The 27,987-nt window shown below is 42.5% G+C and overlaps 2 protein-coding genes across 2 annotated transcripts; one reads left to right on the top strand and one right to left on the bottom strand.

Annotated features, from left to right (window-relative positions):
- Positions 1-8,546: 8,546 nt before the first annotated feature.
- ube2s (ubiquitin-conjugating enzyme E2S) lies at positions 8,547-14,379 on the bottom strand. Its single transcript, XM_026185658.1, has 4 exons — positions 14,134-14,379; positions 12,380-12,527; positions 10,243-10,433; positions 8,547-10,156 (listed from the first exon to the last, which is right to left on the bottom strand). Exons 1-4 carry the CDS (start codon positions 14,134-14,136, stop codon positions 9,797-9,799), a joined length of 702 nt encoding a protein of 233 aa, XP_026041443.1. The 5' UTR covers positions 14,137-14,379; the 3' UTR covers positions 8,547-9,796.
- Positions 14,380-20,228: 5,849 nt separating this feature from the next.
- On the top strand, positions 20,229-23,747 carry josd2 (Josephin domain containing 2). Its single transcript, XM_026184567.1, has 5 exons — positions 20,229-20,517; positions 20,727-20,855; positions 21,658-21,783; positions 22,776-22,970; positions 23,229-23,747. The coding sequence occupies exons 2-5, from the start codon at positions 20,734-20,736 to the stop codon at positions 23,335-23,337; spliced, it is 552 nt and encodes a 183-aa protein (XP_026040352.1). The 5' UTR covers positions 20,229-20,517; positions 20,727-20,733; the 3' UTR covers positions 23,338-23,747.
- Positions 23,748-27,987: the final 4,240 nt, after the last annotated feature.

Here is a 27,987-nt window from a genome sequence, read left to right as displayed (position 1 = left end):
CCTTTAAATGCATGCAGCAGTCATTTGACCCGGGTGCAACATACTGAGAGGACGGCAAACAAAGCACTTTTCCACTGTGAGGAAGACTTTGAACAAGACAGGCTATCGGTTTTTTACCTGCTGCTACCTACCAGCTATCAAACTAGTTGGTCTAAATAAAGTTGAGTGAAATTCAAAGTCTGGTCTTTTTCAAGTGTGGACACCTCACAGTCAGAGGAACACTTGACAGTAAAAAACCGGCCTGGCCAGTAGAGAAACCGGCCTTGACCAGTGAAGACTCCACAAAAGCTCACCACAAAGACGGAGAAGACTCCACCTGGGGGCCTGGAGGAAATTTCACACCGTTTGCCTGTCCAATCAACAACCGAGAAAACAGAATGGCTGAGTCCAAGTCACTCGAAGAGCTGAAAATAGAGCGAACCACTGCAAAGAGACTGTTTTCCAGACTCACCAACCATATAATAAGGACCCACATGGATATGTCTGTAGAGGAGCTGCAGGATTCCTTCAAGAGACTCACAGTAGAGGGCTCCAAAGTGATTGACGCGAACGAGGAGCTTGAGGCCGCCTACATCACGCAGTGTGAAGCAGAGGGCACACCGGAGCTGATGGGCCAACAGAGAGCAGACGTCGAAAAAACGGAGAAAGAATGTGAACAGAAGTTGAAGGAGGTGAAGCACCTGATCAGAGAGACACTGTGGACATCATATGGTGAAAAAGAACTGACCCTTGCTCTAAAATCAGCAGAAATGGCGTGTGAGAACGTCACATCCACTCAGCCTGATACACCGCTGGAGGCATATGATTTTATGCTCCACCATCTAGAAGAACTGGTGAAGAAAGCTAAGCAGGCACACCAGACATGGAACCGCTGGGCTCCACCTGCTGAGAGGCGAGATTGTGATCGTCAACTGATGGAGCTCCAAACCTGCCTTCCAAAGCTGGTGTCAGGGAAGGCAGTCCTGATCAAAGCAGAGAGGATTAAAAGAGATGCCGACCAAGCAGTTGTCACAGTCCGCAACGCAGCCTCGGTCGCAGCCATAAAACTGAAAGCCACAGCTTTACCAAAGTTCACCGGCAGCCAGCGTGAGTTCTACAGATGGCGGAAGGAATGGGAGGCTCTGCAAAAGCAAGGTGAACCAACCGGGTCCGTGGAAGTAAAGAAATTCCAACTTCTCGATAGCCTCGATGATAAAGTGGCCAAAGATCTGCGCCTGTCCACATACACCTCAGCCGATGAGATCCTCAGAGTCCTCGAGAACCGCTATGGAAATCAAGCCACCATCGCCATTGAAATCATTGAGGAGCTTCAAGCTATCCCTCCTGTTTGTAGCAACCAGCCTAGAAGAATTATAGAGCTTATCCACGCAGTTGAAAAGGCCCTCTATGATTTGAGTGAGCTGGATGAAGCAAATGCCATAAAGAACCTCTTGGTAATAAAGTCTATCGAAAGCAAGCTGCCTGAGTCCCTAAAGAAAGACTGGCTTACACACGCTGCTGATCCAAAGAATGCTGTGACTCATCAGAACCGGTTTGACAAGCTGCTCGCATACCTCCAATCCCAAGAGTCCATCTACGAGCAGTTAGACCAGCTGAGAGACATCGACCCTGCCAAGGAGAGAATAAAGTTCCCAGTGAAGTACGCCCGTACCAAGTCAGTTAAATCTAGTACTGATCCAGCAGGCTGCATCATCTGTGGGGACCCAAAGCACAAGAGAAAGCTCTACATCTGCAGACGGTTTCGAACCAACACAAAGTTACAGGAGAAAGAGGATGCAGTGCAGCAACTTGGAGCCTGCAAGAGATGCCTCGAGATCCACGATGAACCCTGCAGAAAGACTACTTACCTGTGTGGAAAACCAGAGTGCAAAGACCAGCATCATTACCTTCTTTGTCCCTTGCCACGACCCTTATCACAAAGGCCCAAGTCTGGTCCGGCGAGAGCTGAGGGGAGGAGGTATACAGAGGTTCAAGAAGAGTTCATCTCTAAACTATCACCAGAGCTAGCGCAGGAGTGTCGGAAAGCTTTCTGCAACGTCTCATCACGAGCCTTCAACTCCATGGCAGCAGAGAGAGGTCTACTGGAGGGGACTGGTCTAAAAGAGTACCCTGTGATCCTGATGCTCCTGGACGTCATCGCCAATGATGGGCAGAGAATTGGGACATTAATTGATCTAGCATCTGACACAAACTACATAACCCATAAAGCTGCAAGTAAGCTCAACCTTCGCAGTGAAGACGTCATGCTCGTCATCCAGGGTATCGGAGGTATGAAGGTGTCTGTGGCAACCAAGCGCTACCTTCTCAAGATCCGTGTCAACACCTCAAAAGGAACTTTAAAGCCTCACCAGTTAGTCTGCTATGGTCTTGACAAGATTGCTGAAGTGGAAAGACATGTTCCACCTCAGAAGCTACAAAAGATCTTCCCTGACATCCCTCTCCAAGACCTCATCAGACCCAGAGAGATCCAGCTTCTAATCAGCCATAAAGAAGGCCAGCTGGTGCCCCAAAAGATCCGTTCCATCGGTGACCTGGTTCTCTGGGACGGTCCACTTGGCAAGACAATTGGGGGCACACATCCAGACCTCTTTGAGGAAGTCACTTTGATGGCCCACACCTCCAAAACTCACTTCGCAAGATCAATGAGAGTTGCTGCATTCAAGTACCAAGAATTTACTAAAGACCTGGCTTCCTGTCAGCACCCTGATCACCCTGAGACTCCATCCACCACAGCTACCAGCAGCAGAGACTTTCTGAAGTGGTGGAGGTGGGAAAGCATCGGAGCCGCTTGCCAGCCGAGATGTGGAGGGTGTCGTTGTGGGAGCTGCCAGCCAGGGGGTAAAGAAATGACGCTTGCACAAGAGAGGGAGATGGAGATCGTGAGGAATGGCCTGACTTACTCAACTGGAGATGCCCACAACAGTGAACCGCATTGGCATGCTAAATACCCATGGGTAGAAGATCCAGCAACCTTGCCAAATAACAGGAAAGCAGTAGAAGCAACATTCATCAGAACCGAGATGAAGCTATCTAAAGAACCTGAATGGAAGAAGGCCTATGCTGCACAAGTTCATGAGATGGTAAACCGCAGAGCTGCAGTGAAGCTGTCCAAAGAAGTCCTGCAGAGTTGGACTGGGCCAGTATGGTATATAAGCCACCTCATCGCGCCAAATCCACACTCTGTCTCTACCCCAGTGAGGTTGGTGTGGAACAGCAGCCAGAAGTACAGAGGCCTCAGCCTGAATGACATCCTCATCAAAGGTCCTGATGTCCTGAACCCGATAAGAGCTGTCCTGCTGAGGTTCCGAGCTGGTGTCTACGCCGCCCTTGGTGACGTCCGCAAGATGTACAACTCCGTCTGGCTGGAAGATCGAGAAGTCCACTTGCACAGATTCTTGTGGCGTGACACAGAAGATGCAGACATAGAAGACTATGCCATAACAAGAGTCAACATTGGAGACAAACCTGCTGGTTGCATAGCCCAAGTCGCCATGAGAGAAACTGCAAACCTACCTTCATTCAGTCACTTCACAGAGGAGAAACGTGTGCTGGAAGAAGATGCTTATGTCGATGACATCCTGACATCACACAATGACCTCGACCATTTGAGACGCCTAACAGCCAACATCGAGCACATCCTGAGAGCTGGAGGATTCTACATGAAGCCTTGGGTCTACTCCAGTCAAAGTGGGAGGGAGGAGTCAAAGACAGAGTTGCCTCGATCAGAGCCAAAGACTATGATCCTGCCAAACCAGCTGACGGAAGATGACAACAAAGCCCTTGGCCTTGGCTACACCATCAATGATGACAAGCTTCATGTCATGGTCGCAGTGAACTTCTCAAAGAAAAGGAGGAAAATGCGCCTTGGTCAAGACCTGCTCAGAGAAGAAGTCAGAGAGCAAACACCTGATCCACTCACCAGGCGAGAACTGCTAAGCCAAGTCTCCGGCCTATACGACCCACTCGGTCTAGTGACTCCCGTCAAACAAAAGGGTGCCATCCTGGTAAGGAGAGCTTTCCAAGAAGCAAAAGTAAAGCACTGCCTCGAAGACACATGGGACGCAGCCTTGTCTGAAGGTCTCCGAGAAGACGCTATAAAGCTTCTGGAAGAGTATGCTGACCTGAAGAAACTGCATTTCACTAGAGCCCTGACTCCACCAGATCCTTGTGCAGAGCCCAGTGCCATCACGTTCTCTGATGGCAGTGAACATGCATATGGTGCAGTGATGTACCTTCGCTGGAGCTGCAGCCATAGTGTCATTGTGAGACTAGTAGAGTCCAAAGCCAAACTGACGCCTCTCAATCACAAAGGCGATCCTGTTAAAGCAGAGATGTGTGGCGCAGTCTTTGCTGCCCGTCTGAAGACCTACTTCGAGAGACACTGCAGAATCCAGGTCAAAAAATGGTACCACCTCGTCGACAGCCAGACAGTCTTGGGTGCAATCCAGCATGAGAGCTACGGTTTCCAGACCTTCTTTGCAAACCGCGTTGGTGAAATCCAGAGTATCACTGATGTCCAAGATTGGTGGTGGATTCCTGGGTCAGCCAACATTGCAGACATCCTCACCAGAGGGGCCAGTCCGAATGCCCTAACCGAGGACTCCGAGTGGCAGTCGGGTCCAAAGTTTCTCCAACTTCCTGAAGATGAGTGGCTGAAGAAATCCGCCGGAGAAGTCGCTGCCCAAGCTCAAGAAACGGTCACAAAGCTACAGAAAAAGACTTTTGTTGCGGTCCTTACCAGAATGCACATCAAGGCGGCTCAGGACTCAGTACACGTAGAGTCGAGAAGACCACGAGGAGTAGCAACCCAACAGCTAATCGACGAAAGGCGATTCAGCAACCTGAGAAGGCTGATTGGGACCGTGGCGTGGGTCTGGAGGGTTGCCAAAAAGTTCATGAGATCAAAGACCAGAGACCAAGAAAAGTGGGAGGTAGTACCATCTTCGGGTGTCCTCACAGTCTGCGAGAGACAAGATGCTTTTCGAGACCTTTGCCTAGCAGCACAAGAGGGCGTCAACTTCCCAAGCACCACAACAGACAGACTAGTCGTTTACAGAGACCAAACAAGTGGACTTCTAGTTTGTGGTGGCAGAATCCAAACCTTCAAAAAAGACCGCAAAGCCGTTCCCCTTCTACCATTCCAAGCCTGGTTATCCACCCTCCTTGCCAGAGAAGCACACAGCGAGGGACATGGCGGAGTGGCAGAAACCTTACTGCGGATGAGAATGAAGGCTTGGGTTGTCAGAGGAAGAATTATTGCCCAAAAGGTCGTTGACCAGTGCATCATCTGCAAGAAGGCAAAGGCAAGAACCTGCAAGCAAGTAATGGGAGACTTACCTGAAGAGAGGTCAAATCCTGCTGCACCATTCGAATTTACATCTGTTGACCTGTTTGGACCCTATCATGTGAGGGATGATGTCAAGAGAAGAGTGACCATGAAAGTTTGGGGAGTTGTGTTTTGCTGTATGGCAAGCCGAGCCATTCATGTCAAACTAGCGAGCACACTATCAACAGAGAGCTTCCTGCTTGCCTACCAGAGGTTCACTTCTGTCCGAGGCCATCCCCGGAAAATCTGGTCAGATCCTGGCACAAACTTTGTCGGCGCCAAACCTGTGTTGGAAGAAATGTATGCTTACCTGAGACAACAAAACAAGGAGTCGCTTGAAGAATACTCTGCCAAAAATGAGACCATCTGGGCATGGAAGATTCTTCCCGCTGACTCACCTCACCGAAATGGGGCCGCCGAAGCTGCTGTCAGAGTTACCAAGAGAGCCCTCCATACTCTCGGCAATACAGAGGCTCTTACCTTTAGTGAGTTTCTGACAGCACTCCAGCTAGCCGCCAACCTTGCAAATGAGAGACCCATTGATGCTAGATTTCAGAGCCGAGAAGATCGCATTGACTACATCACGCCGAATAATCTGTTGCTTGGTCGAGCCACACAAAGTGGGGACTTCAAAACTGTTGACTTCACAAATTATCCTTTCAAAAGGCTGAAGGAAATACAAACCATAGTCAACAACTTCTGGAGGTCCTAGAGCCAACTCGCTGGACCAAACCTGTTCATCCGCAGTAAATGGCATACTTCAGAGAGAAACATTGCTGTTGGAGACATAGTTTGGCTCTGCGACCAAAATGCCCTTAGAGGGCAGTTCAGACTCGCAAAAGTCATCAGCGTGAATCCTGATTCTAAAGGGATCGTTCGAGATGTGCATGTGAGGGTCACTCCAAGTTCCAGCATTGCGATCAAGAGTCCAAAACCCGCTACCACAAGTCCTGAGCTGGGCACCACCTTACATCGGGACATCCGGCGTCTTGTGGTCCTTTTACCGGTGGAAGATCAAGCGAGGGACCAGCCCACCTGAGTGCGATCTTTCCAGACAGTGCTGAGCAAAGATCGAGTGGGAGGTGTCGCGCTGACCTAGTAGGTGTGGCTGTTATTCCTCTTTTCCTCCTCCTGCCCTCTACCTGTTCGGTGCTGCTGCTTACCCATGGCCGCTGATTAGACCTTGGGTGCAATCAACAACTAAGCACGGCCTGGTGTGCGCCGCCCTGCCAGGTGAGCCACATTAGAGCAATCAAGGGTGGGCGTGCCGAGTAAACCTTTAAATGCATGCAGCAGTCATTTGACCCGGGTGCAACATACTGAGAGGACGGCAAACAAAGCACTTTTCCACTGTGAGGAAGACTTTGAACAAGACAGGCTATCGGTTTTTTACCTGCTGCTACCTACCAGCTATCAAACTAGTTGGTCTAAATAAAGTTGAGTGAAATTCAAAGTCTGGTCTTTTTCAAGTGTGGACACCTCACAGTCAGAGGAACACAGAGGTTTAAACAGTGTCTCTTTCAGAAAGACTGAGTTGCAGGCTGACAGGAAGTTGTTTGCAGAAGTGAAAGCAGACAGTTATTTTGAGGAGCAGGCCAGACGAGGCCATTTGAATTACTAGGTTATTCAAAATGATCATTGCTTTGACAATGTAACAGATAGCTTTAAGATGTTTATGATGATGTTAATTTTGTATTTCAGATGCAGTTATAACTATTGTGTACACAATGCTTATCTGTGCTTATTTGAGTTGATGTTCAGGTTCTTTAAAGGTCTTAAGCTTCACTGACGTGACTGTTCAGGTGATACATGCTGAGGGAAAACTAGAACATAGAAGGAATTGCAATACATGCTTACAAAACACTTATATATCAGGTCATTTCATATTAAGGTTTTAGTAGAGGTTCTTGGTTAAAACATTTATTTAGTAGAAGACATACACATAGTCTCAGTGAGCCTCTGGTCTAGTGAAAGGTCAGAAGTGCAACAGGTGAAGAGGTGACACAGAGAGCATATGAGGTCGTGACACACACACATGAGTTAGATTTATTTAGAGGAGAGAGAGATTAGTCATGTCTGGATTGGAACTGCGAAAGTGTCTCGGTAAAAGAGGAACCGTCCTTGTCGTCTCGGCAAGAAAGAGGAACTGAAAGGTAGAAAGGAAGTGCCGGCCATGAAAATAGAAGATGATGTTCTGTCTTAAAAGTCATTGTGGTGTTGATTTGACGTATGTATAAAATGTATCTGTGACGCATGAAGGGGCGTCAGTAAACAAACCCTGATGTTATAAAATAATTGTTTGTGCTTTGATTAAGTCAAAGATCACTTGCTGTCTGTGCACAGAGTGTTCTTCCCACACGTGTGTAGTCATTAAAATCATTGTTTGACCAAGAGCTTCTGGACCAAGGGTGGTTTGTACTCTCCCTCCTCAATTTTGAACCTTTAACAACCTCAATACTTGAAATGTGCAATTCACTTGTATTTTTATTTTTTATTCCTATTTATTCTATTTATCCCCTTTGTATATTTTATTTATATTTGTCTCTGTATTTATATATATATATGTATATATGTATATATATATATATATATATATATATATATATATATATATATATATATATAACAATTCTGTAACTGTAACTTCGGTTGTTGCTGTGCTTTTTTTTGGAAGTCGAATTTCCCAGAGGAACCCACCCGAGGGATTAATAAAGTTCTATCTTATCTTATATCTCACACACGTCAAAATCTTCAGTGAAACTGTGTTTATGTTTAATAGCACGGTGTGGGTTTTCACTGCATGGATGTTTATACCAGGTGTTGAAGGAGGTAAGCACTTCCAAAACGGGTCTTGAGGAAGGTGTAAAGGGTTACACGGAGCCCCAGGTGTCTAAGAAGGGTCTGATAATTACCTGCATGGCAGGCTGCTATTTCTACACAGGTGGGTGGGCTGCTGCATGTTGGCAGCAGAGGCCAGTGGAGCCCTTCATTAGATGGCCCAAAGACGCTCTATCGGGTGCACTTCAACTCACTGGTTTGCTGGGGTGGATGCAATTACTCGTTTTTCCTCATAATGGTTATTCCATCACTGCAGAACAGGAGACCACTAAACAAAATGTGCTAATACGCGTCACTAGAAAAGCCTCATTTGCATTTGTTCTTAGCATTAATTTCAACATCGCTTGACAGAAGAGGACCAAAGAAAAAACACAAACAGGAGTTGATTTTCCATTTCACTTCTGGTATTTCAACATTTTATTAATTTAAATAATTTAAAATGGACACAAGATATCCAGCCAGACAGTGTGCACAGTAACAGGAGTTTCAGAGGCACCTTTTCCATCCAAATTAAAACAGCGCTTCAGTGTGTTTCCTTGGGAAATGTAGGCCCCGCATGCATTTAAGAACGGAAAGAAAATTTGCCCGAGAAACCCTGCAGTTGCCACGGATGGAGGGGCAAGTTGGTTCAAACTAGGCACTTGTCATCTCTGGTACTCCACGCGGCTGGTCGGCGTGCGGTGCATCTGAGAGGACATGCTGCTTTTGTTAGGAGGCAGGGGTAGTTGAAGCGAGTCACACCACAGTATGCCTAAATACAGAGAACAGTTGAGGTGGCATGCGCATGCCATCTACCCTGTTCCCTTACAGCCACTGAGCTACATCTTCACACACAACCACAAGACAGCTGAATATGGACGTGTCGATTAAAAACAGCTTTTGAAAATACTGGTCAGTGAAACAGTTTTAAAAAGTCAGAAAAACAAAACAAAAAACAGCAGACTTCCTTTACTTGAAACAATCCATACCTTTACACCTTTACCTAAATTGGATCACAAAACGAAGAATACAATTTGGACGTTGCATAATTTTAGCGCCTTCTTCCATCATTTCCTTTGAGCTGAATTTAAAAACCTGACTTTAAGGTAGCATCGTGGTTCAGACTCGACAATGAGTCAGGCTGTGCAGTACACAGTACCATCACAGTTGCTTTTACCAAGAAATGCTTTAAAAAAAAAAAAAAAATGGCTGCTATTAAGTCTGAGACGACAGGAGCTATATCTCATTAATGGACAGACATCAGAGGCCGTGGTTTGCACAGTGAATCGCATTAAGTATCATTCATTCACAGTAGGCCAAAGGAAAATCACAACTGATGGCATGATGGTTTTTTTTTTTTTTTTTTTTTTTTTTTTTAGACTGAAAGTGTATTCTTTCATTTCAGAAAAGCAACAATTTGTCACCGTCTTCAGGTATGGGAAGAATTAAACCCGTGACACCAACTGGACAAGACAGAGTGATGGAAAGACAAAGAATAAGGTATAAGTACAAAGTGAGAAGTCTGGATTTTCAGGGTATAAAGAGTCAAAGGGAACAAAAACATCATCAGTATACTTCAATATTTAAATTTACTCTCCCACATTCACACAAACACACGCGCACACACACACACTGAGAATTTCTATGGAGGTATTAAAGTCGCCTCAACGCACGCTTTTTATCTGCTTTCTTCTTCCCTGCTACATTATTAGTGCTACTACTACTGTTGCTATTGCTGGTGGTGGTGCTGGCTCCATTGGCTCCATTACCCAAAGCTGCTGGCACAGACGCCGCACTGGGTCCCGCTCTCTTCATCGGGTCACCTGCATGCTTCTTTGGCTGGGGGCCGTCATTAGGATCCTGAGGTGCCCCAGAAGTGCCGCCCATGGCGTGGATCTCTGTGAGCAGGCGGGCCCGGGACTCGTACTCAGCATAGTCCTCTAACAGCAAGCGGCCGGCCTCTTCGTTCAGAGCCGATTCTGGGTTCGGATGGATTAGAAGACACTTGATTGTCTGTAGGAAAGTGAAGGAAAGAGATGTGAAATTAGTGGCCTCAACACAAGCGATACTGAAACAAACACACAGATCATCCTTCTTACCAGTAAGACATGTTTGAGGCCGAGTTCTGCCTTCCAGTCCCTCTTCAGCACGTTGACACAGATCTCTCCCTTATGACCCACGTTGGGGTGAAAAATCTTGGTCAGGAAATACCCTTTGGGTGGAACCGCAGGGAAGTCCTTCCCGAGGACCAGACGCATTCGGAAAATGCCACCAGCAAATGGAGTTCCCTCTGTTGAAGTATAAAGAATTCATCACATGAACATTATGTCCTGACTCTGCCAAACTTCATCCAGAAAAAGAGGGTCACAGAGCTGCAACCGAGTCCTCTGACAACACATTCAGCGCATACAAGTCAGTCAGTCACAGAGCACATTAACTATCATTTCAAATCTGCCACATAACAGCAAATATTTCAAAGCCGAAGAAATACCACCTGACACTTTTCCTTGACACCTAGTCTTGGTTTTAAAAAAAATAAAATAAAAAGGTTCCAGAATGAAAACTGTGCCAGCATCGAAGATTTAATCTTACCATCTGTTAGACAGGTTTCTTAAAGCGAGGAGACTTTTTAGGGAACAGGAGATTTGTGTACAAAAATAATCGAATATTATCCTGTCATCAGTGGTAACAAAGTGAAATAAACACAATATTCTTTCGCGAGAGAAGAGTAAGGAAGTTTACGAGGCCATTTCAAATCCTTGTCACTTGCTCTTAAGTCAATTTCCTGCATTTAACTTCTATCAGTTTCCAATGAAATAATCTGATATTTGATCTGATATTTCTTGTTTGACCATCATCACCATCTGTCTGTGTACGCTTCAGCTTTTAACCAGGTATGCCAAGTAGCAACAACAAAAATTTGACATTATGAAACACACTGTACTGCTGCTTTAACATAATGAATTACCTGATCTGAAATCAGATATAAATGTCAGTGCCCAATAAATGAAACTGATGCCGCGACGGAGCTCTGTGGAGGAGTAGAAAATGTGGACAAGTGTCTGGCTCTTCAAGACCTACTTAAAAATAACGTCTGAAGCAATGAGTGCATAGTGGCAAGATATCATGATAGTTTAAAGTGACTTATGTGTCTCATGATATTAACAACACCCACAAAACCCATAATTTAAGTGATTACACAACAGCATAAATTTTGAAAGCTCCACGAAGGGGGGAATAGAAATGTAAAACAGGCCTTGAGGATTTATTATTCTACAAATTAACAGCACAAAGACTAAATTATGTACAGATAGTAAAAGATTCCATCAAAGCTGATGGCTTCCATTTAAGCTTCAATAATACCTAAAAATCATGGAGCAGACGGCTGACTCAGCTCAGTCATCACCAGTCATGTTATTACCTTGAGCTGATAATACAAAGTTGGCTATCAATAAGAAACTCTCAGCCTTTAAATATTATTGTTTGAAGCTGTTTTTCTGGATGTGAAGTGGTGAAGTAACTAACACACTGTAAATGCACAGTTTGCTGCGAACATGACGCAGAACTCAGGGTTTTTCCTGGACACTGGTGACCCTTTGATTAATGACTATAACACACTGGCACAACTGACTGGCACACAGTGAAGGCGGCGAGTGTCTGTCACCTTACTTAACAGAAATCTGAATTTATTTCTGGACATTTTCAAAAACAAGAATGCATGTAATGTTGAAGGAAATAAAATACAGCCTAAAAAGAAAATGGGCTAAAATATTTTTGTTAGAAACCTAGAAATGTTTGCATGCAGGAAAAACCCTGAGAGATAATATATTTAAGAATACACAAAAAACCCTTGAAAATACAAGCTGCAAGGTGACTAAACTAGGATATTTTATCGCTGGTTTTGAAAATAAATTTCCACATTAGTTATTCAAGGACAGAAGTAATACAATTAGTATGGATTTCATTAAGTTTATTTTACTCATCAGTCTCTGACAATTTGTCTATTTAATGAAATACGAAATGCTCTGTACTGATCTTCTATGATAAAATATTTTGAGTCAGGACAAACTCAACAAATCTGGTTCAAACTAGAGATCTTAAAGAAACTTTTGCAAATCTAAAGCCCTAAATTATGAAAAGACCATACTGCAAATACTCACTTGGTGAGTTTACTCCCAAGAGTTGTGTCGGTCCTGCTCTAAGTGTGAAGTGATGACACTATATCATAATCCTTACCTGGTCCCTCTATTGCTGTGTGAAGCTCTGTTATGTCTTCTTCGCTGGGATAAATCTTAATGCCCTCGGGTGGATCTGCTGCTAAAGCTGAAACTTCTTTGTAGACCAAGCGAAGAACATGAGGGGGCAAATTCTCCACATTGGAGTTCTGGAGAGACATAACAATAGTTTAGCCACAGCGCTAACAGGAATGACCAAGCTGTACTCTTACTAAGAATGAGGAAAAATGAAGGCTGTAACTTCACCTCAGGTACTGTTAAGATAAAGTTTTACATTTAAAGCATGTAAGCCAAAGCAGCTGAAAAAGAGAAGAGAAGAAAAAAAAAAAAAAAAAAAAAAAAACAACAAATATAGGATCACCAGATTCAGAAAAAAAGAAAAGAATATCTTTGTGTAGGACACTGGGACATGTTACTAATGCTGAGAACTAGACTTAAACAAATTATGCAGTTTTGACATCAAGAAGTCCAGAAAAAAAATGAAGCACATTTCATTACATCCCCCCCCTCCCCATTTGTTATGTGATAGTTTGTACAATGTAAATTTATTTTCCTTTTCTATAGCAACAACTGTCCCATATTATTCAGTGTTATTTCAGCTGACTTTGGGACTTTAAAAAAAAGCCCACTAGTTTATATTTTTCACATGTTTTGACTTTTTATTTCTAAGCATTCATTTAATTTCCAGAATGGGTTCGCTCATTTTAGTTCATTTTTAATCTTTGAAAATATTTAGTTTCAGCATTAGGCAGTTTATGTTGACAACCAAAGTGGCTAAACCTAAGGCTTTTAGGTTACACTTTTAAACTTTTTTTTTTGTATTTCAGTCTACTCAAATATTTATTTCACACTTCGTTTTTGGCTTGCTGCAAAAACCTTTGTCTCTGTAGATGTACACATTTTACAACCACGTGTTTACTTTCCTAAACTTTGACTAACAAATAAATATGACACTGCCTCAACATGTTGGTCTGTTAGCACACTGGACACCTTTTCTTTAATATACAGCGAGTGTGAGTGAAGTAAATTTAACATATTATCAAAATGTTTATTATGTAGGTAGGTATCGACTCATTACACACTAAAACATATTTTTTTGTATGGCTTTGATGATTTCGTTCCACACATTTTAATAATGTGTCGATCGGCCATATGGCAGAAGAAAAAAAAAATCTATCATCGGCACCACCTGAGACCATCTACATTTTCCGCTGCGGATCTGCTGTCATTTTACACAAGCTTTTCTCTGTAATCTGCGCTTGCCAGTCATTATCTTCCTAATTTTAACACGTATTTACGTAATGAACATGAGCTGGAGCTCCTCTGGGGGAGCTACGGTTTCATCATCGAGCCAGCGGTCCCCGCACCACGTTAAGCATCCTCAGAGAAGTCAGATGAGTTATAACTTGATCAACTTGAAGTATGCTTTAAAGGCACAGCAGTAGATAATTAATACCAGTTAAACAGTCGACGGGCAATGTTAACTTTATGTTACCGTTAGCATACCTAGCCTAGCAAATGCCTCGATTAGATTTCGTGTTAAAGAAGCTTTTGGTTTAGTGGTAATAGTTTCTATTGTGTATAAAGGTACTTATTAATTACACCAATATACATCTGAAGACTTTAATAAACGCATTAACTTTCAACAAATAGACACAACCGCCTATAAAAATCGAAAGAAAAAAAATCGACAGCTAAAATCGGTTAGAGCTAGCAGTGTCTCCCATTAGCTGTTAGCTAAGAGGTTGATCTTACCATCTTCAAAAAGGAGCTCTGCTTGGGTGGTGGGTGTCTGGCTGGTGTCAGATATAAAGAACCGTTTCTAATAGAGCTTAGAGGAGTGAAAAACTATATTCGATGAAAACTTAGCCGACTGGCTGATGATCGCCGTTCTTCTTTTCTTCTCTACGTTGACACAGGAACAAAAATACGATCCTCAATTGAACCTTAAAGCACAGACCAATGACCGGCACAGTGGTGTGAAACGTCAGAAGAGACAGACCAATCGAAATGCATCGATAGAGCTGCGTCACATCAAAAAGCCCTATCAGCCACATAGAGTGAAAAGTACATCTGATACACGCCAGCGATAGGTCCATTTGAAAAACTCACAAATCTAATCGATACTGAAAGATCAGCACCAGCTACATTGAACACCAAAATTAAGAAACGCCTACTGTTTAAACCAGCCAGCCTAATTTATTCAATAGATAAATACTTAACTTGATAAGCGGGGTCACTTTTGTTACGTTGTATGATAGATTTATTTTAATGTTGGTTAATTAAGTTCACTCTAATTGGCAATAACAATAACTGGATTAAATTACACTCATTTTTTTTCGTATTCGTGTAGTACAGAAACGTGCCTGAGCAACACACCACCAAAAATAACAATACAATTAACATTTATTCATCAGACCCTCTTTTAGGTGACCTACGCCTTGTTAGTACTGCTCTGGAGCCGTTTTTGGTTTCAGAACTATTTTAATTCTTTATGACATTCAACAAGGTGCTGGAAACATTCCTCAGAAATTTTGGTTCAGATTGACACGATAGCATCACACAGTAGAAACAGATTTGTTGGCTGCACATCCATGATGTGAATATGCCTTTCCACCACAGCCCAAAGGTGCTCTATTAGACTGAGGTAAACTGGAGGTAAACTGGCTGTGGAGGACATTTGAGGACAGTAAACTAATTTTCTTGTTCAAGACACCAGTTTGAGATGATTTGAGGTTTGTGACATGGTGTATTATCCTGTTGGAAGCAGCCATCAAAAAATATGCACACCGTGGTCATGAGGGGATGGACATAATCACAGGTAGGCTCAGTTGTTACCCAAAATTGGCCAAGAAAATATCCTCACACTATTACAACACCAGCAGTAGCCCTAACCACTGGGACAAGGCAGGATGGATGTGTACTTTCATGTTTAATGTTATAGCAGAAATCAAGACTCACAAACTGGGCAACATTTTCCAGTATTTGATTGTCCAATCATTGTGAGCCTGCTACGTCCACACTAGGCCGGATAGATCTGAAAACGGCGTTTTCATCTGAAAACGCTCTGCGTCCATGCGTTTTTCAGTCGTTTTCACAGCGTTGCACGTCCACATTGAAACGACTGAAAACGCTTACGTTCCAGTACTGCGCATACGTGAAGCGCAAGAAGATTGACCTGCATTATTTCTGTCTGCTGCTTATTTACTTTCCAGCTCTTTGAAACATTGCTGCAAAATGTTGAGGAAAAGCACAGCGTTTTTTAAATGGACTAACAATGAGGTGGAGTTGTTGCTGTAAGTAACACAAAGGTGCAAAGTTGCAAAACGCGAGTGAGAGTTAAAGAATTTGAAGAAAAGCTATCTGGAGCATATGCAGACTCATATTAATCTTTAATAGGGCTGTCAAAATTGAGAGCAAACAAAACAATTGCTGTAGAATTCCCTCCGCTACCTTAGTTTAATTGGTCACACGACTGCATCATATGACTAACATGCATCATCGTTTTAGAAAGTCTCAGTTTTGGCTGTCCGCACTGCCACACCAAAACACCGTTTTCAAATGTAGGTGTTTTCGAGAGTGTTTTCAAAACGCTGCATTTTCCATGAGCGAAAACGCCGTCTCAGTGTGGACGGGAGAGAAAACCATGCGTTTTCAAACGAAAACGCATAGCCTCTCCTTTTGAAAACGTTTTCGTTTATAAAAAAAATTCCGTCCACACATAAAAGCCAAAAACGAAGGAAAACGCTGCTAGGAACATGCCAAAGCAGCAGGTGGCGCTATATTCCTATCCGTGTAGAAATGTTGGCCAATCAGAAGTCAATAAGCCTGGGTGGGAAAGAGTAAACAAAGATGGCGCATAGAAGCAGAACTGAGTCGTATGTGTGGAGGGACAGTAACTGTATGTGTATATGTAAGCATTTAAACACTGCAGAGAGTAAAATTAACAGTAACAGTATTTTGTCTACATCCGCTATTATAGAAATTCATTACACCGAAACAATAACGTGGCGCACAGTGTGACGTCAAAAAATGCGCACATCTTTGACGCTGCGTTTTCTCCGTCCACACGTAAATGCAAAAACTGAGTTTTTGAAAATATCCACCCTGATTTTTAAAAACTCCTGCCAGGGTGGATATTTTTGAAAACTCCGTTTTTGCATTTACGTGTGGACAGAAAGCGCAGCGTCAAAGGTGTGCGCCTTTTTTGACGTCACACTGTGCGCCACGTTATTGTTTCGGTGAAATTAATTTCTACCATACTGTTACTGTTAATTGTACTCTCTGCAGTGTTTAAATGCTTACATATACACACACAGTTACTGTCCCTCCACACATATGACTGGGTTCTGCTTCTATGCCCCATCCTTGTTTACTATTTCCCACCGAGGCTTCTAGACTTCTGATTGGCCAACATTTCTACACGGTTAGGAATATATCGCCACCTGTTGCTTTGGCATGTTCCTAGCAGCATTTTCCTTCATTTCTGCGTTTACGTGTGGACGGGATTATTTTTTAAAACGAAAACAGAAAATCTCCGTTTTCAAAAATACCCGTGTACGTGTGGACATAGCCTTGGTTTCCCGTTCTTACCTGGCAGGAGTGGCACCCAGTATGATTGTAGCCCTGTAGCTTTAAGCATGTTGTGCTTTCAGAAATGCTCTTCTGCATGCTTTTGTTGAGTTGCTATTGCTTTCCCATGTGCTTGAAAAAGTCTGGCCGTTCTCCTCTGACCCCTGACATTTGAGCATTTGAGAAGTGTCGATCACTAGATATTTTCTCTTTTTTAGGATCCTCTGTAACCCTACAGATGGTTGTGTGGGAAAATCCCAGTAGATCAGCAGTTTCTGAAATACTCAGACCAGTCTGTCTGACACCACACCACCAATCAATGTTCAATACCATGTTCAAAGTCACTTAAATCACCCTTTTTCTACGGTGGCCCCTAGAGACAAAGCACGTACAAACTCCAAAACACTTGCAAACTAAAAAACACTTGCAAACTCCAAAACACTTGCAAACTAAAAAACATTTGCAAACTCCAAAACACTTGCAAAATCCAAAACACTTGCAAACTAAAAAGCACTTGCAAACTCCAAAACACATACAAACCCCAAAACACATGCAAACTCCAAAACACATGCAAACCCCAAAACACATGCAAACTCCAAAGCACATGCAAACTCCAAAACACTTGCAAACTCCAAAACACATGCAAACTCCAAAACATTTGCAAACTCCAAAACACTTGCAAAATCCAAAACACTTGCAAACTAAAAAGCACTTGCAAACTCCAAAACACATGCAAACTCCAAAACACTTCCAAACTAAAAAACACTTGCAAACTCCAAAACACTTGCAAACTAAAAAACACTTGCAAACTCCAAAACACTTGCAAACTCCAAAACACTTGCAAACTCCAAAACACATGCAAACTAAAAAACACTTGCAAACTCCAAAACACGTACAAACTCCAAAACACATGCAAACTCCAAAACACTTGCTAACGAAAAAACACTTGCAAACTCCAAAACACTTGCAAAATCCAAAGTGTTTGGAATTTGCAAGTGTTTTGGAGTTCGCAAGTGTTTTGGAGTTTGTACGTGCTTTGTCTCTAGGGGCCACCGTATTTTTCCGCATACTGATGCTCGATCAGACAGGTCATCGTGACCAAATCTTGACCTTTTTGCCAAAATTGTCCCACTGTTTATAATCAAGTTTAGAGAGATCTTTTAAGTGATTCCAAAACACTGCCATAATTTATGAAATTTTGGGGTTGATACCTTATGTATGCCGCTAGAGGTCACTTTTTGAGTTTTTTGGTATGGTGAATGTATTTAAGGTAGACACACGTAATTAGCAGCAGGTGTGTTGTTGATCGGAAGAAGGCAAACAGTTTGTGACCGCTGTGCTGCTATGTTAAATTGTGGAAATAAAGAATCTAAAGGACAAGATGAGTAAGGCTGGAGTTATTGGACTGTATCAAGTTTAATATATTCATGCATACCAGTGAAATCGCGCGTCATCCCTGTCAACAAATACCTCAGTGGCTTCAAGCGTAGGCTTAGCCTCTACAGTAAGACAAAGCTTTGTCACCCTAACCGTTACAGTAATTAACAAATCTATTAGATTACTTGTCATAAAATCTGTTTAAAACTAAAAAATATTTTGTTATCTATTAGACACACATTAAACAGAATTAGTTTTCCCACACTGGACTTCTTTAAGAAATTATTCAAGTGCAACATCTATCCATTAAATCTTTTCCTGTTCAGGAATGCAAATAATTACATTTATCTCAATAAAAAAACAGACAGATTTAACATTTTTCTGTAATAATGTAAATTTGAAAATTTACAGTTTTCAGTTTATGGATTTACTTGCTTCTGTTTTAATTGTTTTAAGTTCTAACTTTATTATTATACTATGGAGAATATTTATTAAGAGCTAATAATAATTTGCTAATAATTTCAGAATATATACATTTTTCAACTCCTTCCTTTAGGGGTCGCCACATCAGATCATCTGCCTCCATTTTACCCTGCCCCTAACATCCTCCTGTGACACACCAACCCTGCATGCCCTCCTTCACGACATCCATGAATCTTCTTGGTGGACTTCCTCTTTTCCTTCTGCCTGGCAGCTGCACATTCAACATCCTTTGTCCAATGCATCCACCATCTTTCCACAGCACATCCCCAAACCATTTGAGCCTTCTCTCTCCAGCTCAGGCTCCTGTCTTTTTGTCGGTGGCACCGTCTCCAAACTAGACATCACAGCAGGTGTCACAACCATCTTGTAAGCCATTTTTTTCACTCTTGCTGCTATCCTTCTGTCACAAATCACCCCCCACACTTGTTTCCAACCACTTAACCCTGCCTGTTCTTAACCTCTCTTATGCACTGTTTGTTGTCTTGGATGTGACTCCAGGTATTTAAACTCATCCAACGTTGCAACCTCTGCTCCTTGAAACTTTACCTTTTCACCTGTCTAGTCTAGTCTAGTTTAGTCATGCTTCTACTGACTTTCTTCAGCTCTTCGCCCTACTCCTGGTTTTTACTACAAATCACAATGTCGTCTGCAAACATCATTGTCCACTATTTCAGAATAGAATAAGGCAGTCATGTAGAAATCTCAAGTCTCACCAAACAATGCATCAAAGCCTTAGTCGGGCAGGCTTTGAAAACAACATTTCCTTTGTCCCACACGCCATCAAAATGTTTAACTCCTCTCTGGAGGGGAGAGGGAGGGGAAACAGGTGGACAAAGGAGGGGGGAACAACTAAGCTGTAGTGCCTCTTCACCTCACTGTGCAATACCTTTTGTGCAATACTTTTGTTAATAGTCAATGGTTCAATAGACCTCAATACTTGAAATGTGCAATTCACTTGTATTTTTATTTTTATTCCTATTTATTCTATTTATCCCCTTCGTATATTTTATTTATATATGTCTCTGTATTTATATATGTGTGTGTGTGTGTGTGTGTATATATATATATATATATATATATATATATATATAATATTCTGTAACTGTAACTTCTGTCGGTGCTGTGCTTTTGGAAACCGAATTTCCCAGAGGAACCCACCCGAGGGATTAATAAAAAATTTTCTTATCTTATCTTATCTTATCTTATCTTATCTTATCTTATCTTATCTTATCTTATTTCCTACATATTTTTATTTATTTATTTATTTCGTTTATTTCAGTTTGGTGGTTGTACAACTTAATTTCATTTAGTTTAGTTATATTTTTCCTAGAATATAGTTCTTTATTTTTATTCGAGGCTTAGCTCACTTCATCAACTTCAGTCTGTATCACCGCAGTCAGCAGTAATCAGGCTCGTCACTAGGGGGCGCTGCAGCATCAGCTCAGTGATTAGACGCGGGGAAGAAGTGTGTGTGTGTGACACCATTGGTGAGTTAAAGATGAGTTAATCCTGCCATTATTATTACTTTCCTCTATTCAGCATAATTAGACTGTTAAACTGGCGGGGTTTCCAGCCCTGCTGTGAGGGACGCATACGGACGACAAAAAAACCCCAACACCACCTCAACAACAAAGGCTCAGCTTCCGGTTTCTGGATGTAGCTGTCAGGCTCCATCATCATTTAAACGGCGCATCGCTTTATCAGCAGGTTGGTAGCTTCGTTTAGCTATTGTTGATTAATAATAGTTTATCGGGGCGATGTTTTTCCAAACTGCCAGCAGTCATAAACACAGTGTATACTCAGATTTTTCAGCTTCTTTTACAGCGAGCAGCCGCTAGCCTGAATGGGCTACAAACTGCTAGCTAGCAGATGTAACATGACAGTTAATTAACGAGACTTCTCGTTTGTCTGTGAAGCTTTAGTATGAGCGAAGGAGAGGTGTTTCATGAGAAGCAACGATTGGAGCTGTGCGCAATTCACGCACTCAACAACGTGCTCCAGGAGCGGGTGTTTACCAAAGAGACAGCCGACGATATATGCAAAAGGTAGGGGAGCCTCTGGGTGACGTGACGGTGTACGGAAATCTGTACACAAACCAGCGACAGCATTCAAACGATCCATCTGCTAAACTCACCAATGATCTGACCAGTTTATAACCTCAACATTCCAGACAATACTCCATCATTTGTTTACCCTGTGAACAGACTACCATTTTTCTGCAATGCAGCAGCTGCTTTTATCTTCTAAGGCGTGTGTGAGATGCTGAACATGACAGGTTTTCATGTTTAGCTTCAGTTTTGGCAGTGCCGAGCAAGGCTTTTACTGGGAACTCCAAGACTCAAGCAGAAATTACTGAATTCCCTCATTCAGCCATCATGTCTTCCACCTAAAAGTGAAAAATGCCAAACATTTATTCTTAACAAAAGCTTTAATTTGATCAGAAGTGTGTGGGTGTTTGTTGTTGTTTTTACATTCACTGTTGGGAAAATTTAACATTAGGTTTTTGTGGGGAAAGAGCAGTGGGTGCTGTCCGTGTAGCAGAAACCATTGTTTTTCAGTGAGGCTGGCATGTATGTCAGCAGCCATTAGCTTAATTGAACATGAGGCCAGATGAGTCATGATCTCTGTGGCTTTTGACAAACAACATTTATTTGAATGCAGAGCAGCTCAACCCCAACCCCACAAAAACACAGCTTTTTCATATCGGTGTGGTTGTTTTGGGACAACAGTTATGCATTGTGATGATATTTATATGCAAGAAAGTAAAACAAATCTAAACAGTTTTGTAAAGAAGATGCAGTATAACATTTGGTTTTTTAAAACTCTGCCTTTTTTCTCTTGTGGCAGGCTGGCTCCACAGTGTGTTGTGAACCCACATCGGTCGGTGTTAGGGACGGGAAACTATGATGTCAACGTCATCATGGCGGCACTACAGAGCCGGGAGTTGGCTGCGGTGTGGTGGGACAAACGCAGGTAAGTGAGTCACACTGAAGTCTGTGAAATGAGAAAGTCATTTTGTGTAGAGGTCCCGCCTCTGTGCTCATAATGTTGGTGTTAAATTTGAAATTTACTTTTTCATTTACACTATGTCTCCAGGCTGTTTGTTCTACCTTTCTCCTTTACTTAATCTCACAGTCGCTTTTTTTAAGCCATACCTATACAGCTGGTTGTTAATAAAAATATCCAATTAGACAATTACATGGAAGCAACTCATTTCGTTTAGGAATTTAGCCATCAAAACACAGTCAGGATGACCTGCTAAAGTTTAAACTGGGCATCAGAATGGGGAAGAAAGATGATTTAAAGTGATTTTGAACGTAGCACGGTTGTTGGTGCCAGATGGACGGGGTCTGTTTATTTCCGAAACTGCTGATCTTCTGGGATTTTCCCAAGAAACCATCTCCAGGGCAGAACACCATTTCTGAATGTGCAACATGTCAAACCTTGAAGCAGATGGGATACAGTATCAGAAGACTAGACCGGGGGCCACAAAGGGAACTGAGATTACAACCAACCAACCTAGTTTTAGCAAGGTGTACCTAATAAAGTGGCTGGGACTGTATACTGCAACGGGATCCAGAATATTGAGATCAGCTCTTAGTGCCAGGCTGTTGTAATAAAAGGGAATTCTTGAGACTATTTTCAGACACAGATGGTGTTTTTTTTTTTTTCCCTTAAAACAACATCTTAATTTTAAACCACTTGTGATGTAACCCTGAGGCGTTGTTGGATTACACATAAAAAGCATATTGGCAGTCTTACCAAACCGCAGCTACATGTGAAAATGAATTTTGTGCTTTGATAGATTTACAGACTCAGTAAGTGCTGCAGAAGTAGGCTATCCGGGTCGAGGTCATTCATAATGAAAAATGCCCTGAGATGCACTGCGCGTAATAACTGGTTAAGTAAGACTATCTCAAAGTGGCTGATTTAGTGATTTCTTTCTCCCCTCTTTCAAACTGCAGGGAAGTTGAGAACCTCTGTATGTCAAAGGTCCAAGGCTTTATTCTGAATGTCCCATCACGAGTATCTTTGGGGATTGTGTCCCTCCCGCTCCGGCGGCGGCATTGGCTCGCAGTTCGGCAAGTTAGCGGACAGTACTACAACCTGGACTCTAAGCTGAAGAGTCCGGTCTGCATCGGCGGAGAAGCAGAGCTGCGGTAAGAATTGCGCACGTATACGTCCAATGTTTCCCGGACTCTCAGGAGCAGAGACGTAATCTCTGTGTGAGTGATTCTGACTTCGATCTAAACTTGGCTTTGGTGTGCTGTTTGAACTCATTGAGTGAGTCATACCATGTGACTGGTCACATGGGAGTGGGGGTTAGCTCATTGTTTGTTTTGTGTTAGGACACTGTGCTCTATTAAAATCCCCACTGTCTGTTCTTCTAACCTTCTCTCTCTTCGCTTCTGTTTCAGCACATTTCTCACTGAACAGCTTTCTCAGGACGTGGCAGAGATGCTGCTCGTTGTCCGACGGGAGGTGGAGGAGGACGGCTCGTGGCTGAACGCTGACAGCAAGAAGTGATGCCTTGGGACAGAATATAACTTTGCAAAGCGTGGGGGGGGGAACCCTCCTCTGGGGAAATGAAAGACATTTTGAAAGAGAGAAGCAAACACCTCGTTAAAAAATATCTTCAGGGAATGCACTAAAATACATTTAATATCTACACAAACATACAAATTCCAAAGAGAAGTATAGGTGGGCATTTAATCCTGAAATGAAGAACTGCTTCATTGTAACGGCTTAAAAAAGAAAACCATTGCTCTGGTATGACCCATCTATCTGCAACGTCAACTATACTCTTGTACTTTTTGTTTTAACTCTTTGAGTTGACAAAGTTGCAGGTTAGAGGCAAACGTGTGCTAGTTTATGACACTTTTGTTGTGACCTGGGCCCTATTTCAGGAAGCCGGTTTAGAAAACTCAGAGTGAAAAACGATACTCAGGGTTGAGTAACCCCGAACTGTCCAACTCGGAATATTCGGTTTCAGAAAGGCTGATAACAATTAGTTCAGTCAACGCGGAGTTGCTTTAACCCCAAGTTAAGCGCGCGCACGAGGATACATAAAGCCCTGATTAGTGGAGCACAGATTAAGCGAGTCACCATGGAGACGGAAGGAAAGAAGGCGCGGTCAATGTATTTTACAGCGCTTGAGGCCGAAATTCTGATGGCAGCATATGCCGATAACATGCAAATTCCGCGGAAAAAAAGTAACACAGCCTCAGCTGCAAAACAAAGGGAGCATGCATGGCAAAACAAAGCCGACAGTCAATGCGTGAGTGTTCATTTAAACATTGATCTAGGGATTTCCACCCATTTAACACGTTATTTTATTATATTTCATTTTATTTTTTATTTCATACATTTTATTTTGTGATGTGATTTGAGCGCAGGTGCAACCCAACAGGCCCCAAACGTTCCTGGCAGCAAGTAAAAATGAAATATAAAAATATAGTCCAAACAGGTAAGGTGTAATTGTATTCAAAGGAGCTTGCAAAGAAAAGCGTCTGGACTTCTTTAAGTTGCTTGAAGACGTTTCACCTCTCATCCGAGAAGCTTCTTCAGTTCTAAGGTCAAATGGTGGAGAGTCCCAGATATAAACCTAGTGGGAGTGACCCCCCACAGAGGGACAAAAGGACCCCCTGATGATCCTCTAATCGCCTGAGCCAAGGTGGGAAACTGGGCGTGGGTCCCAATCAGCCAGAGTTTCGGGTGTGTTCATTGTGAAACCTGGCCCCACCTTATCATGCGAATTCCTGAGGTCAGATGGCCCAGGATGTGAGTGGGCGTTAAGGCGTCTGGGAAGGGATCTCAAAACTGGATTATAGATGGCAGAGAGTTGGTGTCGTAAACCCCTGCCTCTGTTCAAAGATGGTCGCTCACAGTGGACATAGATGGCTTCTTTCACTCCTCTTTCAAACCATCTGTCCTCTCTGTCCAAAATGTGAACATTGGCATCCTTGAAAGAGTGTCCTTTATCCTTAAGATGCAGATGGACTGCTGAGTCTTGTCCTGTGGAGGTGGCTCTTCTGTGTTGTGCCATGCGCTTGTGAAGTGGCTGTTTGGTTTCTCCAATGTAGAGGTCTGAGCATTCCTCGCTGCACTGTACAGCATACACCACATTGTTAAGTTTGTGTTTTGGCGTTTTGTCTTTCGGGTGAACCAGTTTCTGTCTGAGCGTGTTGCTGGGTCTGAAATACACTGGGATGTCATGCTTGGAATTGTATTATGAGCCATAGTGCTTGGTCTGTTTGTCCGATGTAAATCAATTGCAGTTAGAGGCTACATTAATTTCCCCTCTGTAAGCACTTATTGAAATTATCTGAGCACATTACAAGTACATATTTGCTTACTCTGTATGCTCAAATGTGACCCGTTATAGCCAACAGAAAAAAAAGCAGAGGCCCGAAAAACAGGTGGGGGTCCTCCACCACCACCACTCACAGAGGCTGAGCAGTTGGCTTCCACATTTGTGATAATGTTGGAAGCATCACATATGATCTTCACAGTGCAGAGAACACAAATTAGCATCCATTAGGGGAGACCGGGGATAGTTGTAACATTTTTGACATTTCCGTCTGTAAATTGGAGCTCTTTTAAGGTAGTGGATTCAAAATTTAATGCAAAGTATTTACATGTGTCGGCTATTAAATAGTGCAGCTATTTTCTCTGCAGCACAATTACCCATTGCATGGTATGGCCTCAAACACAAGGAGTGAAATGTTACAATTAACCCCATAGTCTGGGTTAGTTGTAACATATCCTGGGGTAAAATGTAACACAATGAAATAAGGGTACTAACAAAACATTAACATGTAATCTTTGTTTATTCAACACATGAATGCACTTACATCCATTTATGTAGCTGTGTGTGTGTGTGACAGAATGCAGAAATCTAGCTTTTGAACATATTCCAACCCCCCAAAAAAGACAAATTATGGAATTTTCTGCAGCTGAATATTTCATTAATTTTGGTTGGTCTTCCTTGAGTTTGGCCTCATTGGCTCAGTGGGCATTATAACCTACAACTCTTGCACCAATTTTAAACATAACAATGAAGCTGAAAAAATGTAGTTATTCACCAGCATCGCAATTCCATTACTTTTATCCTGGCTTACCTTGGTGTGGTTTGCAAAGTGCTTCAGAAAGATGAGGAAATCTGTTTCGTGCACCCATCCTGACTTATTTCCACTACCAGTACTTCCTACTGGTCCATCTCTGACACAGTGGTCTGCATAATGTACAGTATGTGTGGGGAACACAAACAGTGAAGTAATTGTGTTGCCAACGGCATTAACCGCATATACAAATGTGACCAGTGAACCTCTCTGCTGATGTCGCTGCCCCAACTTGTTTAATATAAGTTAAAGTAATAGTGTGGTAAGTTGTAACATCTGCATTATTGTTACAACTGACCCAGACTCCTATAGCCATGAACTAGCTAACATTACAGCAAACACTAGCTCTAAAGACCTACACAGAATATATCCCCATAGACATACAATTTAAATTTGATGAGTTTAACTGCAAAGCAGATAATGCTATTAAACATTGAAATAAAGTAGAAAAACTTACTTTTTGGCATACAAATTACTTTTTTTCATGTTAAATTGTCTGTGTTTGACAAAATGTGCTGACTTTTCACTTGTGATAGCAGAACTGAGTTGGGCATGCACAGGATGAGTCACATCATTTGAAACTTAGCCCTGATTGGAGAAATTGGAAGTGTTACAACTGACCCACGTTACAACTATCCCCGGTCTCCCCTACTATAATGAAATAATTTGTTAGTTTGAAATGCTACAGGGAACTATGTACCTGCACATTAATGCTGTGGAAAGACTTCCTGTTCACATAGTCTCCTTCATTTACTGAAGGAGCAATGATTGGAATGTGAGTGCCATCTATACAGCCAATCACGCCTGGGAACCCTGAAAATAAATGTAAAATTTAAGTAGTAGTTCAAGTATCACCACATCATGTATTAAGTTTTGTTCATCCTGCTACCTGCAATTTTGTGGCATCCCTCTTTGATAAATCTTGTGGGTCTGTGACCGGGGAACACCACAGACGAGTACAGGAGACGTTTCAGTGCAACTGTAACATTCCTGACTGCCCGACAGACGGTAGCCTTGGAAACGTGCTCAGCGTCACCAATATTATACAGAAAGCTCCCGTTTGCAAAAAACCGAAGTGCAATACAAATAATATGTACAGAACTGAGAGGATGTCCACGATGTGTCACATGAGCAATATATGGCCTGAGGATGTTATTCAAATAAATTATAGATTGTGCTGAAAAACGGTAACGTTCACACAGAAAATCATCAGGAAATGATAAAATGTCCGAATGCGCTCTAATCACTCTCTCCCGGTGGAGAGCTCTGCGGAGAATTTGGGCTTCAACATCTACTGGCTCTTCAAGGAAGGAGCACGCCATGTCTGACACTTCCTACAGTCAGGTTTCCGACAAAGAGGCGGAGAAAGTCAGGGTTAGTTGAAGTAAACCTGCTAGGGGGCAGGTTAGCTTCACGGAGTGTGTCGTCATAGTAACTCACTCAGAATTAATCTAAACTCGCTTTGTGAAACCGAAAACCCAGAGTTTTCGTTAACTCAGGGTATACTTACTCAGAGTTTGCACTAAACCGGCTTTCTGAAACGGCCCTGATTGTGAAATGTTACTGTGGTTTTGGTAACTGGAAAAATTTGATTACTTAAAATGCTATCAGGATGAATTCGCCACTTAGGATACTGTTGTCTTAGATCCAGTTTGTTATGTCCTTCATGCGTTATGGTTATGCCAGAATGCGTTGATTGTGAAGGAGCGCCATCTCTTCCTTCACCCTTGTTATTAACCTTTTATGCACTGCAGCGTTTGAGTTATTTGCACTGTTTGTCTTTGTTAGCACTCATGCAGGCACAGGAGCCTTGAATGCATCGCCTTAAAGAGGCACCAGAAGACTGCGCCAGTGTCTTTGCATGTGTTCATCCATTTACTTGACTTCTTGCGTTCTTTTTAGTCTAGTTACACAGTTGTGATCAGAAGTTTACACACACTCTTCGTGGGCACGAATGTTATGACAATTTGGGGCTTTTAATGCTTTCTTTGAACATTTTTTTTCCAGGGTGGAATGATTGTACAGCATACGTCTTTAATGACTTTTTTTAAAAACA

This window comes from Astatotilapia calliptera, chromosome 11 (genome assembly GCF_900246225.1).
Source record: "Astatotilapia calliptera chromosome 11, fAstCal1.2, whole genome shotgun sequence".
Classification (NCBI taxonomy): Eukaryota; Metazoa; Chordata; class Actinopteri; order Cichliformes; family Cichlidae; genus Astatotilapia; species Astatotilapia calliptera.
The sequence above is the reverse complement of the archived record's forward strand: the minus strand, read 5'-3'. Positions and strand labels throughout refer to the sequence as shown.

Excerpts from the sequence above, each read along its gene's own strand:
- josd2 (XM_026184567.1), top strand. The coding sequence starts at position 20,734 with ATGAGCGAAGGAGAGGTGTTTCATGAGAAGCAACGATTGGAGCTGTGC. Across the intron at positions 20,856-21,657 it reads GCCGACGATATATGCAAAAG|GCTGGCTCCACAGTGTGTTG; the intron begins GTAGGGGAGCCT and ends CTCTTGTGGCAG. Across the intron at positions 22,971-23,228 it reads GGCGGAGAAGCAGAGCTGCG|CACATTTCTCACTGAACAGC; the intron begins GTAAGAATTGCG and ends CTTCTGTTTCAG.
- ube2s (XM_026185658.1), bottom strand. Across the intron at positions 10,434-12,379 it reads CACAGCAATAGAGGGACCAG|AGGGAACTCCATTTGCTGGT; the intron begins GTAAGGATTATG and ends ATACTTCAACAG. Across the intron at positions 10,157-10,242 it reads GCCTCAAACATGTCTTACTG|ACAATCAAGTGTCTTCTAAT; the intron begins GTAAGAAGGATG and ends ACTTTCCTACAG.